At 43.0% G+C, this 16,700-nt stretch overlaps 1 protein-coding gene across 2 annotated transcripts in view; it reads left to right on the top strand.

Annotated features, from left to right (window-relative positions):
* The window catches only part of LOC137335792 (disintegrin and metalloproteinase domain-containing protein 9-like), an 80,339-nt gene extending 71,107 nt beyond the window's left edge, over nucleotides 1–9,232 (top strand). For both annotated transcript variants that reach the window (XM_068001205.1, XM_068001206.1), the window contains 2 exons: nucleotides 4,403–4,470; nucleotides 6,489–9,232. In XM_068001205.1, coding sequence (XP_067857306.1) covers nucleotides 4,403–4,470; nucleotides 6,489–6,561 — 141 coding nt within the window. In that variant the 3' untranslated portion in view covers nucleotides 6,562–9,232. The remainder of the gene's footprint in view (nucleotides 1–4,402; nucleotides 4,471–6,488) is intronic.
* Nucleotides 9,233–16,700: the final 7,468 nt, after the last annotated feature.

Genomic DNA, 16,700 nt, shown 5'->3' on the forward strand with positions numbered 1-16,700 from the left:
GAGGGAGGGGCGAGGCCATGGAGGGATTTGAAAACAAGGTTAAGAATTTTATAATAGAGGTGTTCCCTGACCGGGAGCCAATGTTGGGTCAGCGAGCACGGGGTGATGGGAGAACGGGACTTGGTGCGAGTTAGGATGCGGGCAGCAGAGTTTTGGATGAGCTCAAGCTTATGGAGGGTGGAAGATGGGAGGCCAGGCAGGAGAGCATTGGAATAGTCGAGCCTGGAGGTAACAAAGGCATGGATGAGAGTTTCAGCAGCAGATGAGCTGAGGCAGGGCTGGAGACAGGTGATGCCGCAGAGGTGGAAGTAGACCGTCTTGGTGATGAAGCGGATATGTGGTCGGAAGCTCATCTCAGGGTCAAATAGGACGCCAAGGTTGCGAACAGTCTGGTTCAGCCTCAGACAGTGGCCAGCGAGAGGAGTGGAGTTGGTGGCTAGGGAACGGAGTTTGTGTCTTCTCAATATTTAGCTGGAAGAAATTTTTGCTCATCCAGACCGGGATGTTAGACAAGCAGTGTGACAAATCAGAGACAGTGGAGGAGTCGAGGGAGATGGTGGTGAGGTAGAGCTCGGTGTCGTCAACGTACATCTGGAACTTGACCTTGTGTTTTCGGATGATGTCACCAAGGGGCAACATGAAGATGAGAAACAGGAGGGGGCCAAGGATAGAGGGTGTGGGTGGGCACTCTTTGGCCCCCTTAAGGGGATTGATACTAGAATTTTTTTTAAATCTTAACTTTGAGTCCAGGCCGCTTTTCTAATCTGGATTTCACCCCCCCCCCCCCCAGTGGGGACCACATGCACCTTCGGGATTCCGCTATGTCTCATGTCACTAGACGTACCAGCTTCCAAACATACGCAGGATCCCATATGGACTAGGGAAATGGGAACTCCCACTGCAGGGAGTCCTCGCCCTTTCCGTGTCACTGACCTTTACAAGGCCGAGCAGGAAATTGCAGGTTAGGTTGGGAGCCAGCGTATCCGTGACCCAACCTTTTTTCCGAGCTGTTGATGCTGAAGTTACAGCAGGAGTCCGGCAGAACTGCCAAGTGAACTCAGCCCCTTTATTACGCGTAACACAAAGGAAACAGGGCTTCCACTTTTCTGTTTTGATTCATTCAGTATTCACGCAATTGTTTTGTTTTCTTGCACCTCACGTTAATATTCAAGTAATAATTTTTCAAAAAAATCTTTGAAAGTTTGTCCAAATAGTTTGCTTTTGTGTGTCTGCACTGCCTTGGCTGAGGGGCAAGTGGATGCCCCTGGATAAGGCCGAAGTCATGCAGATGCGCGAAGAGAACTGACTTCCCCATAGTATATTTTGTACCTTCCTTGTCTGTGTGGAAGAACCTAGGTCTATATGCTGCCTCTCCCTGATCAGATGATGAAGATCAGATCCACTCACGCAAGTGCATCACTCCATTCTGTGGCATAGTGCCTTGAAATACAAGTACACTGCCAGAGTCCTTCATCCATTCCCTGATAAATGAAAGATGACCTAGTCTCTTAAAAGAGAACATCTTCTGGCCTGTTTTATGACATGATAGTTGACATTGACATCACAACACAGCAGGAAATTTTTTTCATAAATACTGATATTTTGCTGCTTAATAAAAATATCAATTGTAGTGCATACGTAAATTATGTCTAATGCACTGAGGAAGATTATTCTGTCATAATGTCATGGCCTTGCTTTTGTCAGTGTATTTCAGATAGCAAGTAAATACTTGAATTCAAAGTGGCATAAACATGATGGGTGTAATTTTAACCTAACTCGCCAGGGAGGAAACCCACAGGATTGGGTGGAACGCTGGTTTTACACCCTGCCCAATATTACTGTCTATTGACTTCAATGGAGAATAAAACTGGGCGGGGTTTAAAACCAGTGTTGCACCCGATCTCATCAGTTTCCCGACGGGTGGATGAGGTTTAAATTGCTCCTGATGTGTCTCTGTCTATATATAGTGTTGATTGTTATGGGATAAAGACAACTTGACTGCCAGAAATCTTGTCCAATTGGGTAGAGCAAGTCTATTATGGGTAATCGGTTATCATGGCAGGTCCAGGTTCAGGGAATGCTGAGTTGGCTGGGTAGCAGTGGAGGCATCTACACCTGATCTACTGTATTCTTGGGCAAGGAGAGGAAAATTCAGCTGGCTCTTGCTCTTGACTGCCATGCATTGATATTTGCTGAAATGGGTATGTGTGGATGTTAAGTGGAGGATTGGGCTTGACTAATGTACTTTTGATTTAAATAGCTTTAGTGTGCAGACTTCCACAAGATGAATCACCATTCAGATGAAAGCACAGAATTTCTTGCAGTGGCGAGATCGTCGACGTCCACCGTAAATGTCCCCATTTTGGGCACTGATCTTGCCACTGTACAAATCAAACTTGTTTTCATGTTGACAAAAATTGTATGAGCTTATTTATATATTTAATTGTAATGCAATTGATTTAGATCCTGATCATCATCTCGTGTATAAATGAATTCCACTATCCATTACACCTCCAGCCCACTCAAAAATATAATTGTCTTGTTTGCTGCAAACTCTGTTTTTGCTGCATTACAATTAAATATATAAATAAGCTCATACAATTTTTGTCAACATGAAAACAAGTTTGATTTGTACAGTGGCAAGGTTGATTTTTCACCAGTGATTTATTTACTGCTTGAATATCATATAAACTGTAGAAAAGCTTTGACGTATGTTTTCGCTCAGCATTCTGACTAGTTGCAGTATGTTTCCAAAAAAATAATGCAAATCGAAGTGTATCTCCTAGGCCAAGTGGTTGCTGGCCATTTGGCAATGTGCAGTAGTTATTAAGAAAGTTTTTTGTGTGTCTGTTCAGCTCTAATAACACACTGGCTGGCTGCATGGAGTCCCCCATCTGGTTCACTGGGCAAAAGGAGCAAATATGAACACAACAGTCAGTTTAAAGAAAAACCTACTTTTTGCATGGTTTGAAATGTTACAGCCACAAGCCACATTTTAACTGGATTCATTAAATCCTAACAATAATAAAATGCTGATTAATGTACCATGGTAATAAAATTGCTATAAATCTCCCAGCAAGTAGCCGAAGTAATTTCCTGCAGTTTTACTTGGGGAAAAATAGTCAATTGAACTGTTGATTGATCCTTCAAATCTATAAATCACAGCACTGCCAGGTCACTAAGGGTCCACCTGCACCATTATTTTAGTCTTAAGTGGCTGCGGCGATAAATGTAGCTTAATTCAGAAAATTTGCAATTTGTCATTGATTTTAATGGGGGGGACGGAGCTATGATTAACTTCTAACTATTTCGGTGAGGGTAACGGCAGAGTCCCATACAAGTCCCAGGAAATTATGGTGTAAGTAATGGGGTAAGTCACTTATGTCATAATTTCCTCTTTCTTTTGGGCCACATGATCATGGCGCAAGTCTTCAGGAAATTCTGGGCCGAAGTACCAGAGGATCACCAGAATATGTGCAAGTGCTGCAGATCGCATTTCTTCTCAGGAGAAAAGGGCTTAGGGGACAGAATGTTCTCGAAAAATTGATTTAGGGGGCCAAGTGGCATGTGACTGCCCCTGGTTGAGGTGTGAAGAGGCCAGTCTCGCTGATGCCTGCAAGTTCCATGTCAAATGAAAATGGGCAATCTCAACCCACTTCTCAAGGGTTTGTGCACAGCACAAAAACTACCCACAATCTTAGACTAAGCTGACAATCCCGTTCAGAGAGCCTGGAAGGCAGGTCTATGTAGCACGTGAAACAATCTACACAAGACCAGTAATGGGTGATTTTTTGAGTTTGGAACTAAGGCAGATCAGGAAAGCTTTACTGTGCACCTGGCCATGCTGTACCTGACCAGTCAGTGCTTGGCCCCAACATGGTGTATAAACGTTGAGGGAGTAAACATTCAGCATTTTGCAACTCTGAGATCTGTCACCTTGAGGAGCTCAGAAAAGTGTAAATTAAAAAAGATCCTATTTTTTTAATACTGGAACTTTCCAGGAATCAACCAAGTTAAATCCAGAGAATGGAAATACAGAGGAACTCTTCACTTATAGCATTCATGTTGTAGAATTTGCTTAGATTCAATGTCACATAACTGAGTTATGTTTAAAAGGGATAAAAATGTAGGTGAACAATCCACAAGATTCAAAAGCAAAATACTGTGGATGCTGGAAATCAAAATAAAAACAGAAAATGCTGGAGTTCAGAAAGTCAGGCAGCATCTGTGGAGATCTCCATTTTCTGTTTTTAATCCACAAGATTGTTGTGTACACTTGCCTTTTATCTATGCTTGGCACATAATCCTGACAGAGGTAAGCTATCTCTTGAAAATGTTTCTGTACATGTAATGCTGCTTTGAGTAATGTGTCTCCAAATTATGTAACTTTTTTTAAAATCAGGTCATTCAGACAACAAGAACCACAGTGCCAACATATGTAGTTAGACTACCACAGCCATTACCATCAAGGTATGTTTGTTCCCAAGTGTAAACTGCACGTGATCATACTTGACTATTACTCTGGTTGCTCACCAATTCCCAATACTTGTTTCCCCTCTCCCCCTTTCCCTAAGCCGTGGTTCATTAGGTTACAGATTCTGGCAAACTGGGGGGTACCTTGTATTCTTTTGAAGTTCACTGGGATCAGTAATTCCCGTTAGAATCATAGAAAGTCCAGAGTAGGCCATTTGATCCATTGCTGTTACTAACTGTTCCACTGGAGCGAGCTACGCTAATCCTATTTTCCTGCTCTTTTCCTGTAAAGGAAAACTTGGTCTTTTCTGCTGTTTGAGTGGATACAACTCTTGGTCCTGATTATGGTTCTGTATTGCTTGGAAATTCTGCCATGTTCAAAGATATGTTACAGTAGAACGAGGACTTTTGGGTGGAAGTGGATCCACATTCTGAATACGTGGCTAGAAATTGCATTTTGAGGAAAACCAGATCCACAGACGAAGCAACTGTCTATTGTAACAACACTGGTTGGCCTAGATATGTTGGGAAGAAAGAACTTGCATTTATATAGCACCGTTCACAACCTCAGGACATCGCCACGTGCTTCATAGCCAATGAAGAAATTTTGAAGTGTTGTCACTGTTATGAAACACGTCACACAATTTTTAAGCATAGCAAGGTTCCAGAAACAGCAATGAGATGAATGATAATGGATAATCTGTTTTAGTGATGAGGGATAAATATTGGTCAGGACACCGGGGTATCTCCGACACTTTCCAGGGTGCTTTTGGATGTCCTGAGAACGTGAAAGGTTTGGTATAGATGCAAGTTGTTTCTTACTTAAGTTTTGTGTTACGGATGCTGGTCATGTTACGGATGCTGATCTAGGTTTAGAATTACTAAGGGAGTGAGTTAAGTGTCACTTCTGATTTATTTTTGAAGATGCAAGTTAAACATTCTGTAATCAAGTTGCATTGATTTTACATACACTTGTTACTATTAATAAACCTGGTTTGTAGTTTATTGCTCAAGTTCCTTGGTCTGGTAGACTGTTTGTTTATTCTGAAGACTAGGAGAACTCGAGAGGGCTCACGTCAATTCCAGTAAGCTAATACAAGAGTTTCCCTTCGACCACTGGCATCATTACATTACCAGATAGTTTGCTTATAAACCCACAATCCGGTTTGTCGGAATGGGAGCTTGCTGACAGGAATAGTCTTTGGCACTGAGTGTGAGGGAAATAGCTGAGTGAAAAACTAAAAATATAAAAGGCACAACTGGGATTTAAACCCAAGACCTCCTGCTTACACGAGGAGGGTGTTAGTCCACAATGCTACATTTGGACACTGCTTGGTGACACATATCATTGAGTTTGGAAATTCAGGACTTTTGTCCAGTATTCCTCCATGATTCTCAGGTTTGGGACATTCAGCTAACCATCATGTGAGTCTTGTTGCTCCTGGCAAACTTTTATCTTCTCCATTCTAGAACCTTGTGTGGGAGGTTGTTAGTTTGTTTTCCACAAAGTCCCATTACTTCCCTTCAAGCATACACATCTGTGATTTTTCAGCTCTTAACCAAAGCTTGAGCTGTGCTAAAACTGAAGTGGCAGCAGCTTTCAGCCAGACATGTGGGGGAGTGTAACCCATGGGCCTCCATTTCATGACCAACCAGAACTGTTAGGGTGAGATGAAGAACGGAGGGAGGAGGCTCGTGTGGAACATGAACACCAGTATGGACCTGTGGGGCCGACTGGCCTGTTTCTGTGCTGTACATTCTACTTAACTCTATTCTATGTAACTCTCCATTTTTAGCCAAGAGGGTAGTATAAATTAACTTAACTTTTCCTGTTCCAAATGCAACTTATATGTTTAACTGTCGGACAGTACAGGACTTCAAGCTCATAATCACTGGGTTTAAAGTTGTCAGTTGATGATCTGAACTATGATGTCATTTGATTGAAAATGCATGAATTTATTTGAGCTTGATGAGTTTAATTTTTTTTCTCCTAAAAATGTTTTTATTCCTTCCAGGCCACCACCACCACCACCACCACCATCACGTTCTGCACCTCCTAGACCTGTTACTACCCCCCAAAGGGTATAGCTTATTATTACACTTGACACTGTACTCTGTGCAGACAGTACTATTATGTATGCTCATTTGAAATCTTGCCCTCTTCCCCGAGTGTCAACGGACTTTACTGATTGAGCCATACTAAAGTTAACACGACGCTTCTGCATTGTACATATGCTTCATTTTTCCCAAGGCCTTGTCTGCCGTTACCAATCTTTGAAGGAAATTGCAACTGAATACCTCCTACATGTTTTTTAAAATAATAATTGTCTGAAATGATTGTAATGTTTGCTTTACTTGGAAGAAATCCTGCTGTTTCAACATACTGTGAGCACGCCCACGGTTACTAGTTCTTGGATACATGATGCACAATAGCATGGAGGGGAAAAAAACTATTACTACTGACAACTAATTTATTTTACTATTTGAAGATTGCAATATATTATAGCGAGCAGTGTGTTCCATTATTCTGACCCTTTCCTTGCTCAGTGGAAGATTCTGCGATGCCATTGAGGTTTTCAACAGAAGGTGCAATGTTGTTCTATCACTTTGGTGAATAAGTCTTTGTTGGTTACTCATTCGGAAGCCCTCGTTATGCCTGCAACAGACCAGAACGGGAACAATTTGCCTTTGCAATCCATCAAGTAAATGACTTGTAAAACATCTTCCGCTGTATCCTTGCAACTTCTTAAAATATGTGCCTATTTTAAAGTGAGTGTATGAAATTTGAACACTTTTACACCTGTTTCTGAGGTCCCATATGTGACACTATCATGCCACTTTTTATGTTCTGTTTCCACAACCCCAACAGCTTTTTATTAGATCCCTTATTAACACTCCATAAGTGAAATGGGAGGCAGGCAACCTCTGCTGGTGCTGCATTGTAATTTGCAGCAAGGAGGTATTGAAGGTTGACCTAAGTTGATTTTGACGTGAGTTTTGTTTTTAAATCTTCGCCACTGGGTGCATATCATGCAGTGAATTTTACGCGTGAACCTATATCTGACCACCATGTGGTACAACATTGCTTTGTGTGTTAAACTAGCTACTGAAAAGTTGCTCCTCGGTACCACTGGCAACTCAGGAGAAGCTTGTTGGAACACATGACCTGCAACCTGCATATGCAGATGAAGTTCTTCAAGCCACTTTAGCACATAAATTTTAGCTGCAGTGTTGAATGTTTATTTTAATATCCATTTTTTTTAATGAAATGTTAATGGAAATCTCATACTGTACAGTACACATTACTTACATCTGGTACTGTAAGGCTTCTCTATATCTCTTGATGAGCTCCTGTATATTGTGGTGTAAGCTTGGTAAGCTACATACTATTTGCAACAGAGCGGAATTTATTCCAAGGTAGCATCAGCAGCGCAGGTAACCAAAAAGTTTTTTTTACCCAGCATGTTGGATGGGTAGAGTACTTGGATAAATGTTGAACATTTCCTGTATAAATAACGTACATACCTTGGATAAATGGCATGTGAGATGTGTACCAGCAATCACTTTTACAATGTGCTAACTGAGGTTTGCTATGATATATTGCACCTTTGTGATTGGCATTTCTCGATTTGTGTATAGTATATTCTGTATAACAAATAGCCTTGTAATCTACAACAAAAAACAAACCAGGTTTGTACTCTTTGATTTGGGATGTTGTAATATAAAAGATTATTAAAATCCAGTAGGAATACATTGTTTTTCATTAAAACGTTCTTGGCTGATGGTATTACAACCCTGATCTATGTAAAATCTTATTCTGCAGGAAAAAAACAAATTGACCTCCCAAAACAAAACTCTGTAGTCCGACAACTAAAGCACAGCCAGTAATGGTTTTGAATCTATGATTCTGAAAATGAGTCGATAGTAGACTCCAGGAGTAAATGTGGGCATAATGTTGATGCAATCACATTCTGTCAATGGGTGGCTTCAACATGCTCTGGATATGAGGACATGACTTTCCATCAAATATCCAATTGACAGATGATCAACATTCAACCATCTTCTCAATTCTATGATGCCGATGAAAAGACGAATTTGAATGCCAGTTTCAAATGTGTAATTGAAACATTTATTGGAATTCTGGCTGAGGAGTGCATTATGAAGGTCTTGGGGTTTATGTCATTTGGATTTCATATAAATGCATCACAATATTGAAGCACACTCCCAGGCACGTGTTTTTTGCTTTTGTAGCAGTGATACAAAGATTGTACCTCACTGTGAGCCAGGTGATTACACCAATGACCTTTGGTGTGCAACACAGAATGCTACCATTGGCTGGGTGTTTTTACAAGTGTATTATCTATTTTTAGATTTCACACTAAAACAGTATATATACTATATAAAATTACTGACATCTAGGAGTGAGTTGAAAGTTGTAAACCAACTATGGGATTTTAGAGAACCTTTATAAACATGTTAAAGCTTTGTTGGTGGGGGTTAGTTAAATCGGCTGAAGCCCTCCACTGATCTGTAGCTGTGTAATTCACTCCCAGGTATCCTTCGTTCTGTTTGTAACCAAACTCTTTTCTTCACTTGAATATTTGCACTTTTTGTTTAAAAATAAGTAGTGTTTTACATTTTTAAAAAATACTGATTTTTCTTAAAAGATGTAAAGATATTATGCGCCTGTGGATTACAAAGGGCTTTTATTTAATCTGTATAAAGAGCAATAATGAAATAAAGATGATTCTTTTTCTAACTTGAAGTATTCATTTAATCCGCTCTGAAAGATTTTTTAAAAATGTGTGTGTGTGCGTGTGTTGATCATTCATTTTTGAATAGAGAGAACGCAGCTGTCACCTTATGGCCACGCTTGATTTCATGTTTCATTTTACCCCACAGCTTTGTTCTTTTTCCTTCACTTTTAGACACCTTTCCCCAACATCTTGCAACTGAAAAGACAGGCAGGCAACCTGTGCCTGTAACTCGCCTGTTGATTGACCTGGCTGGATAATGATTGTGTCTTCCAATTGGTGTTCGATAACAGCATCAGAATCTGATTGCAGAAGCTCCTCACTGAAAATGTGCTCATATTTCATCGTGTAACATCGAAACGACAGCACAGAAACAGGCCATTTGACCAAACTGGTCTATGCTGGCGTTTATACTCCACACAAGCCTCCTCCCTCCCTACTTCATCTCACCTTATCAGCATACCCTTCTCTTCCTTTCTCCCTTGTGTTTATATAGATTAACTGCATCTATGCTATTTGCCTCAACTGCACCTTGTGGTAGCGCGTTCCACATTCTTCCCACTCTTTGGGTAAAGAAGTTTCTCCTGAATTCTCTATTAAATTTATTAGCAACAAGTGGAAACATTTTCTCTATGTCTACCATATCAAACCCTTTCATTATTGTAAAAACCTCCATCAGGTCACCCCTCAGCCTTCTCTTTTCCAGAGAAAAGAACCCCAGCCTGTTCAGCCTTTCCTAATAAGTATATCCTCTCAGTTCTGGTATCATCCCTTTTAAACACGTTGGGGTCTCGATTTTCCTCCATTGGCTAATCTTAGTGAAAAATATATGAACGAGCATAAAGCAGGCCACGGCTGCTGTATACTCTCAGCTACTTTGCTGGTTCGAAAACTGAGGGAAAATGGCCCATGGTCTTGAGTATTGTCAGTTGGGTGACGACAAATGAGTTCGATCAATCTCCAAGACAATACTCATCTACATTCTGGTAACCAGGTCAAAAATAGCATATCAGGAAGCAGGCTGCACAGTGACCAGGGATGGGTGTATAAGAGGATGATGGAACTGAAAAAAGAAAAAAAATTAAATGGGGGGGTGGGGGGGGGGGGGAGACATTTGTTTTGAGTTTATGGAGCAGTTGTTACTAACTTGGCAGCAAGGAATTCAGATGCTCTGTGTAGAATGTTCTTATAAAACAGTGGCTCCTCTGAAGTATTATAAACAATGCCACGGGAGATCGGTTGGTACAGAGGTTAAGAGTTCCAAGATTAAGATAGGAAAGACTGCAAAGGAAACCAAGAAATTGTAGTGTTTTTCTCCCAACTGCAGTTAGGATTAAGCTGGATAGCTCTTTTTCGGCCAGCACAGACATGATGGGCCGAATGGCCTCCTGTGCCGTAACTTTCCATGATTCTAAGTATCAATGTGTAAGAATAATAACTGTGGCACAAAAGTTGTTTGAATAAAGACTGGTTTATCAAACTTATGGGGCGCTAAATTGAGCCGTGTAACGTCCGTTGTTTTGGTGCTACACAGCCTCTCTGATGTTCAAGATGGTGTCTTAGATGCGCACGCACGTTTCCAGCAGAAAACGAACGCTGGAATCATGTAAAGTAGGGAGAAAATAGCTTCAGTGTACCACGCTGATTTAAAGTGATTGACACCATTTTGGGTCTTAATGCTCAACTCAACGCGCAGTCTTAACCCCGACCATCTGAACGTGTCTTTGAGTGCTGAAGACTTGTGCTCCAGAACTAGCTGCGCCTTTAGCCAAGCTGTTCCAGTACAGCTACAACCCTGGCATCGACCCGACAATGTGGAAAATTGCCCAGGTATGTCCTGTCCACAAAAAGCAGGACAAATCCAAATCCAATTACCGCCCCATCAGTCTACTCTCAATCATCCGCAAAGTGATGGAAGGTGTCGTCGACAGTGCTATCAAGTGGCACTTACTCACCAATAACCTGCTCACCGATGCTCAGTTTGGGTTCCACCAGGACCACTCGGCTCCAGACCTCATTACAGCCTTGGTCCAAACATGGACAAAAGAGCTGAATTCCAGAGGTGAGGTGAGAGTGACTGCCCTTGACATCAAGGCAGCATTTGACCGAGTGTGGCACCAAGGAGCCCTTGTAAAATTGAAGTCAATGGGAATCGGGGGGAAAACTCTCCAGTGGCTGGAGTCATACCGAGCACAAAGGAAGATGGTAGTGGTTGTAGGAGGCCAATCATCTCAGCCCCAGGACATTGCTGCAGGAGTTCCTCAGGGCAGTGTCCTAGGCCCAACCATCTTCAGCTGCTTCATCAATGACCTTCCCTCCATCATAAGGTCAGAAATGGGGATGTTCGCTGATGACTGCACAGTGTTCAGTTCCATTCGCAACCCCTCAAATAATGAAGCAGTCCGAGCCCGCATGCAGCAAGACCTGGACAACATCCAGGCTTGGGCTCATAAGTGGCAAGTAACATTCGCACCAGGTAAGTGCCAGGCAATGACCATCTCCAACAGGAGAGAGTCTCACCACCTCCCCTTGACATTCAACGGCATTTCCATCGCAGAATCCCCCACCATCAGCATCATGGGGGTCACCATTGACCAGAAACTTAACTGGACCAGCCATATAAATACTGTGGCTACGAGAGCAGGTCAGAGGCTGGGTATTCTGCGGCGAGTGACTCACCTCCTGACTCCCCAAAGCCTTTCCACCATCGACAAGGCACAAGTCAGGAGTGTGATTGAATACTCTCCACTTGCTTGGATGAGTGCAGCTCCAACAACACTCAAGAAGCTCGACACCATCCAAGATAAAGCAGCCCGCTTGATTGGCACCCCATCCACCACCCTAAACATTCACTCCCTTCACCACCGGCGCACAGTGGCTGCAGTGTGTACCATCCACAGGATGCACTGCAGCAACTCGCCAAGGCTTCTTCGACAGCACCTCCCAAACCCGCGACCTCTACCACCTAGAAGGACAAAGGCAGCAGGCACATGGGAACAACACCACCTGCACGTTCCCCTCCAAGTCACACACCATCCCGACTTGGAAATATATCGCCGTTCCTTCATCGTCGCTGGGTCAAAATCCTGGAACTCCCTTCCTAACAGCACTGTGGGAGAACAGTCACCACACGGACTGCAGCGGTTCAAGAAGGCGGCTCACCACCACCTTCTGAAGGGCAATTAGGGATGGGCAATAAATGCCGGCCTCGCCAGCGACGCCCACATCCCATGAACGGATAAATTAAAAAAAAGGACCCCCCCACCGGCGCTATTAAAAGGGGCCATGCAGGATTTACAGGTTAGTGGCTGGATTATTGCTTCTGGCTGCCGAGACATTTGTAACTGTTTTTGGAGGTCTCCTATACTTGAATTTTTGGACTAGGGAGTATAGCCGAGCATTTAGAGCCAGGACATGCAGGAGTGAATTTAGGAAATGCTTCTTTATGCAAAGGTTGGGAGAGGTTTGGGAAGCTCTTCTGCAAACGGCAGTTGATGCTAGCTCAATTGTGAATTCTAAATCTGAGTTTGACAGATTTCTGTGAACCAAGGGTATTAACGGATATGGGGATATGGAGTTAGGTCACAGGTCCACCACGATCTCATTGAATGGCAGAACAGGCTTGAGGGGCTGAATGCCACTGCCACTTGCTGCCTCCTGATATGCACTATCTTCTCCTGCAAGAAAGCAGGACGTGTGTCTGGGCGATGTGCCTGTCATGTATGAATAGCTGCCAGTGTGTGTGGCCTGTGAGTTGTGGGTTGGCGGCTTGCAACAGCGGTAATGTGTGAGGGTGAGAGGAAGCATCTGATTGGAAGAGTTGAGTACTGATGGAAAGAGATTGTTGGTAGGTGGGTGTTGTGGGGTTTAGTGCGTGGAGGAGTGGATGCGGCTTGTGGTGCAGTTGGTAGGAGATGCCACTTGACAGTTGACCTCACTTACCTTGACCACTCATGTCAAAGCATTGAACTTCTTCCTGTTCTGCATCCATGTTCATGATACTGTGTGCCTGGAATTGACTTCATCCCCCACTGCCTCCCACTGCATTTTGGGTGTATGTCTGGAGGGCCTCTTGTTCCCCCACCCCCCTGCGGATGTCCCTCCTTCTGTCCACCTCTTGCACAAGGCCTCTGGTGCATCAGCAGAGAACCTTGGTGCACGGACTCAGATCGGCAGATTGGTGAGGTCTGGCATGCAGATTGGAGGATGTGGGATTTAGTGGTGCGCAACCTTTATTCAATCATAACTCATCAGTGTGTAAAAATAGGGATGGGACTGCATCTGTGCTTTACGTGTGCGATGTCTAATGTCCATTCAGACTCAGTGCAGACAGCAGGCTGTTATATTCAGCAAATAACAGGTACCCGCTACCTTTAAGAGATTTCTAACAGACAGCCTGCCTTTAAGAGATTGGAGCTCCCCCTGCAGGTGGAAAGTGCGAATTGCATGGAATTCTCGTTCAACGCTGATTTCCAATGCAGATTGCAGGTAAGTCCTCAGGCCTGACAAAAATCTCGTCCTGCCTGCGCAGGGACCATTGGGCGTGGGGTAATAGCAGATCGTACTACTCCTGCCCAAAAATAGGCCCTCTCCAATTTTCCCCCCATGGTGTTGTCAAGGTTGTGTGCATGTTGAGTTGAAAAGTCAAGACAAACAATCGGGAAACAAAATAAAGCCAACTGTGAGGCAGCTCACATACAAAAAATGGCTTCATCATTCCCGGTCCACACAAGTGTGATAAATACACCAAATATATAATAAGGTGAGAGTACAGATCCAAGTTTTGGAGAGATAGCAGGATTGGGTTGCCACGAAGGATAATTGAATCCAGGACACTGGGCTCATTTAAGAAATGTATAAATACTGTAATAGATAGGGTTGGTATTCTGGAAGGATGAAATCAAATAGGTTGAAAGGCTTCAATCTGAATCAATTTTGTCCCTTTGGGATTGGGGGCAAGAATTGAGATATGATAATTATCTTCACAAGTGAAGCTGACGAGATAATTGTAATGTAGACGAATCAAGTTATTGTCAGCCTCAGAAGTGAATCACATCTCAATGTTGTCGCTATTTCTATTTCCCACACATCCAATCTCATAGCCTTTCTAAGTGAAGCTATGAATGCAGTACTAAATTGAGGGCAGTTTTGTACTGTAGGCTCACACTCATCAGTAACTTGGTGGTGACTGACTTAAGTAATTGCACAGGACTTTTGCAGGCCAGAAAGAGGTAGCTTTCACCTTCTATTCATCTGCACTGGATTCAAATTGAAATCTCGGAAGTGAAAGTATACTGTGCTAACTTCCAATTCCTCCAAATAGTACTTTTCCATTGATTTATTTTTCTTCTTCATTTTCCACTCTCTTCTCCTGAAGGTGCTAACTCCTACAGACTACAGTCTGTGTTGATTCAAAGAGCAAGACACATTGTCGCGGAATGTAATTTTGCAGTTTTGGAAGATCTGATTATTGAGTTCAGGAATGATGAACCTTAAAATACAATGGTAAATCAGTTGGTAAAATGTCTTGAAAGCTACAATATTGAGTGCAATTTTATAATTCATGATCTAATGTGAGCACATTGCCAATCACATCTAGCGCATTTTAAAGAAAAGTATATAAAAGCTTTACTAAAAATAAAATGGGAGAAGTGGACATGATGTTATATGCTGCATTTGAAACTTATCCAATGTGACTTTTGCTCATTAAAATTTTAGGTGAGATTTATTTTAACTTTATGTATACACATATTAACTGATTTTTTTAAAATGTGGACTGGTGTGGAAACTTATTAGTGTGGGTATAAATCTCATAAATGGCAGAATTTATAATACTTTAAGCTTTCCAATTGCTTTTCCTCTTAATAACAGTCCCTAACAAAACTTAGCCAATACCGTCCACGGACGGCAGTGCACAATCATCATCGAAGCTATTTTTGGAAAAAGGGGACAGTACGAGAAAGGCGCCACAATAGGAAATCTGGACAACAGATGTGTCGCCTTCCTTTATGATGTGAAACAATAGTAGATTGCAGAGTTCAATACAAGGAAACAGCTGAGAGGCTTCAGTAACTATAACTGCTTCACCTCCAGAACATGCTGTGCAGCTCCTGAAAACAAACACTGTCAAATGCAACTAAGGGTGGTTCTTGAAGCCAGTTTATATCTTTGTATGTATTTGCTGTTAAAACAAAGTCATTCCTGTTTGAATATCACACTTGGCTTTTAGTATTTATTATGGGGAGGGGGAAAACAGAGAGAGGACTTATTGTCACATCCTGAAGTGACCTACAAAATATTTTTTCCAAGTATGTAAACATGAGTGTGCAAAATAGCATTATCAGCAACACAAAAAGGTTACTGTGTCACAAATCACATTCACCCAGAAACTTTTTTTTGTGCGCAAGACAATCTAATAAAACAAATGGGGCTCAATTTTAAAATGGTGGCGGGTTGATTACAGGCTGGCTGCCGACAGGAGCTGTTATGCCGAGGTGGGGGCGGGGGGGGGGGGGGAGGCGAGGGGAGAGAAAGAGAAAGACAGAGAGAGAGAGACGTCATCCGGCGCTGGAACAGAGAGTGGAGGGCGCTGAAGATGGGGGGAAGGAGTGGGGAAGATCAGGGGGGGGAAGAGGGGAAGATCGGGGGGAGAGGGGAAGATCGGGGGGAGAGGGGAAGATCGAGGAGGGGAAAGGGGAAGATCGAGGAGGGGAAAGGGGAAGATCGAGGAGGGGAAAGGGGAAGATCGAGGAGGGGAAAGGGGAAGATCGAGGAGGGGAAAGGGGAAGATCGAGGAGGGGAAAGGGGAAGATCGAGGAGGGGAAAGGGGAAGATCGGGGGGAGGGGGAATATCTGAGAGGAACATCAGGGGGGGAGAGTGGGTATTGGAGAGCAACATCGGTGGGGGGACAGGGACATTGGAGATGGAGACATCGGGGGCTGAGAGGGACGTCGAAGAGGGAGACATTGGACATCGGAGCAGGGTGGAAAGGTAGGTTTATTTTGTTTTTTTAACTTTGTGCAATGGTTTTTTATTTAATTTATTTTGTTTATTTTTGCCTGATCCGGCCCTTTAGGTCTGGTTTCACCAGGCATGAATCGGAAGTCATGGGAAAGCTGCCCAGGTAAGTTTAAAATCGTTTTAACTATCTACTATGTCAGAAATAAAGTGCCTTAACTACCTCAATGAGGTACATTTGGTTCTTTAAATATCATACCGCCGGCTTTAACTGCAGGTGAATCTGTGGCAACCCCGGAAGTCGGCGGGTTGGAGCTGACTTCCAAACCCGCTCGGGAGTTTTGCCATTCTCTCAGCCCCCACTCCCCGCCCCCAATGCACCCGCAATTTGATTTTAAAATTGAGCCCATGGTATCTGCTGTGATACGAACTTTGCCGGTGTCAAAAAAGGTGGACCATTCACATCGTGTTGTGGAGTGGGTCATTCTTTCTTCACATGGGGGAAAGAAGTTTTA

The sequence above is a fragment of the Heptranchias perlo genome, chromosome 20 (assembly GCF_035084215.1).
Source record: "Heptranchias perlo isolate sHepPer1 chromosome 20, sHepPer1.hap1, whole genome shotgun sequence".
NCBI lineage: Eukaryota > Metazoa > Chordata > Chondrichthyes > Hexanchiformes > Hexanchidae > Heptranchias > Heptranchias perlo.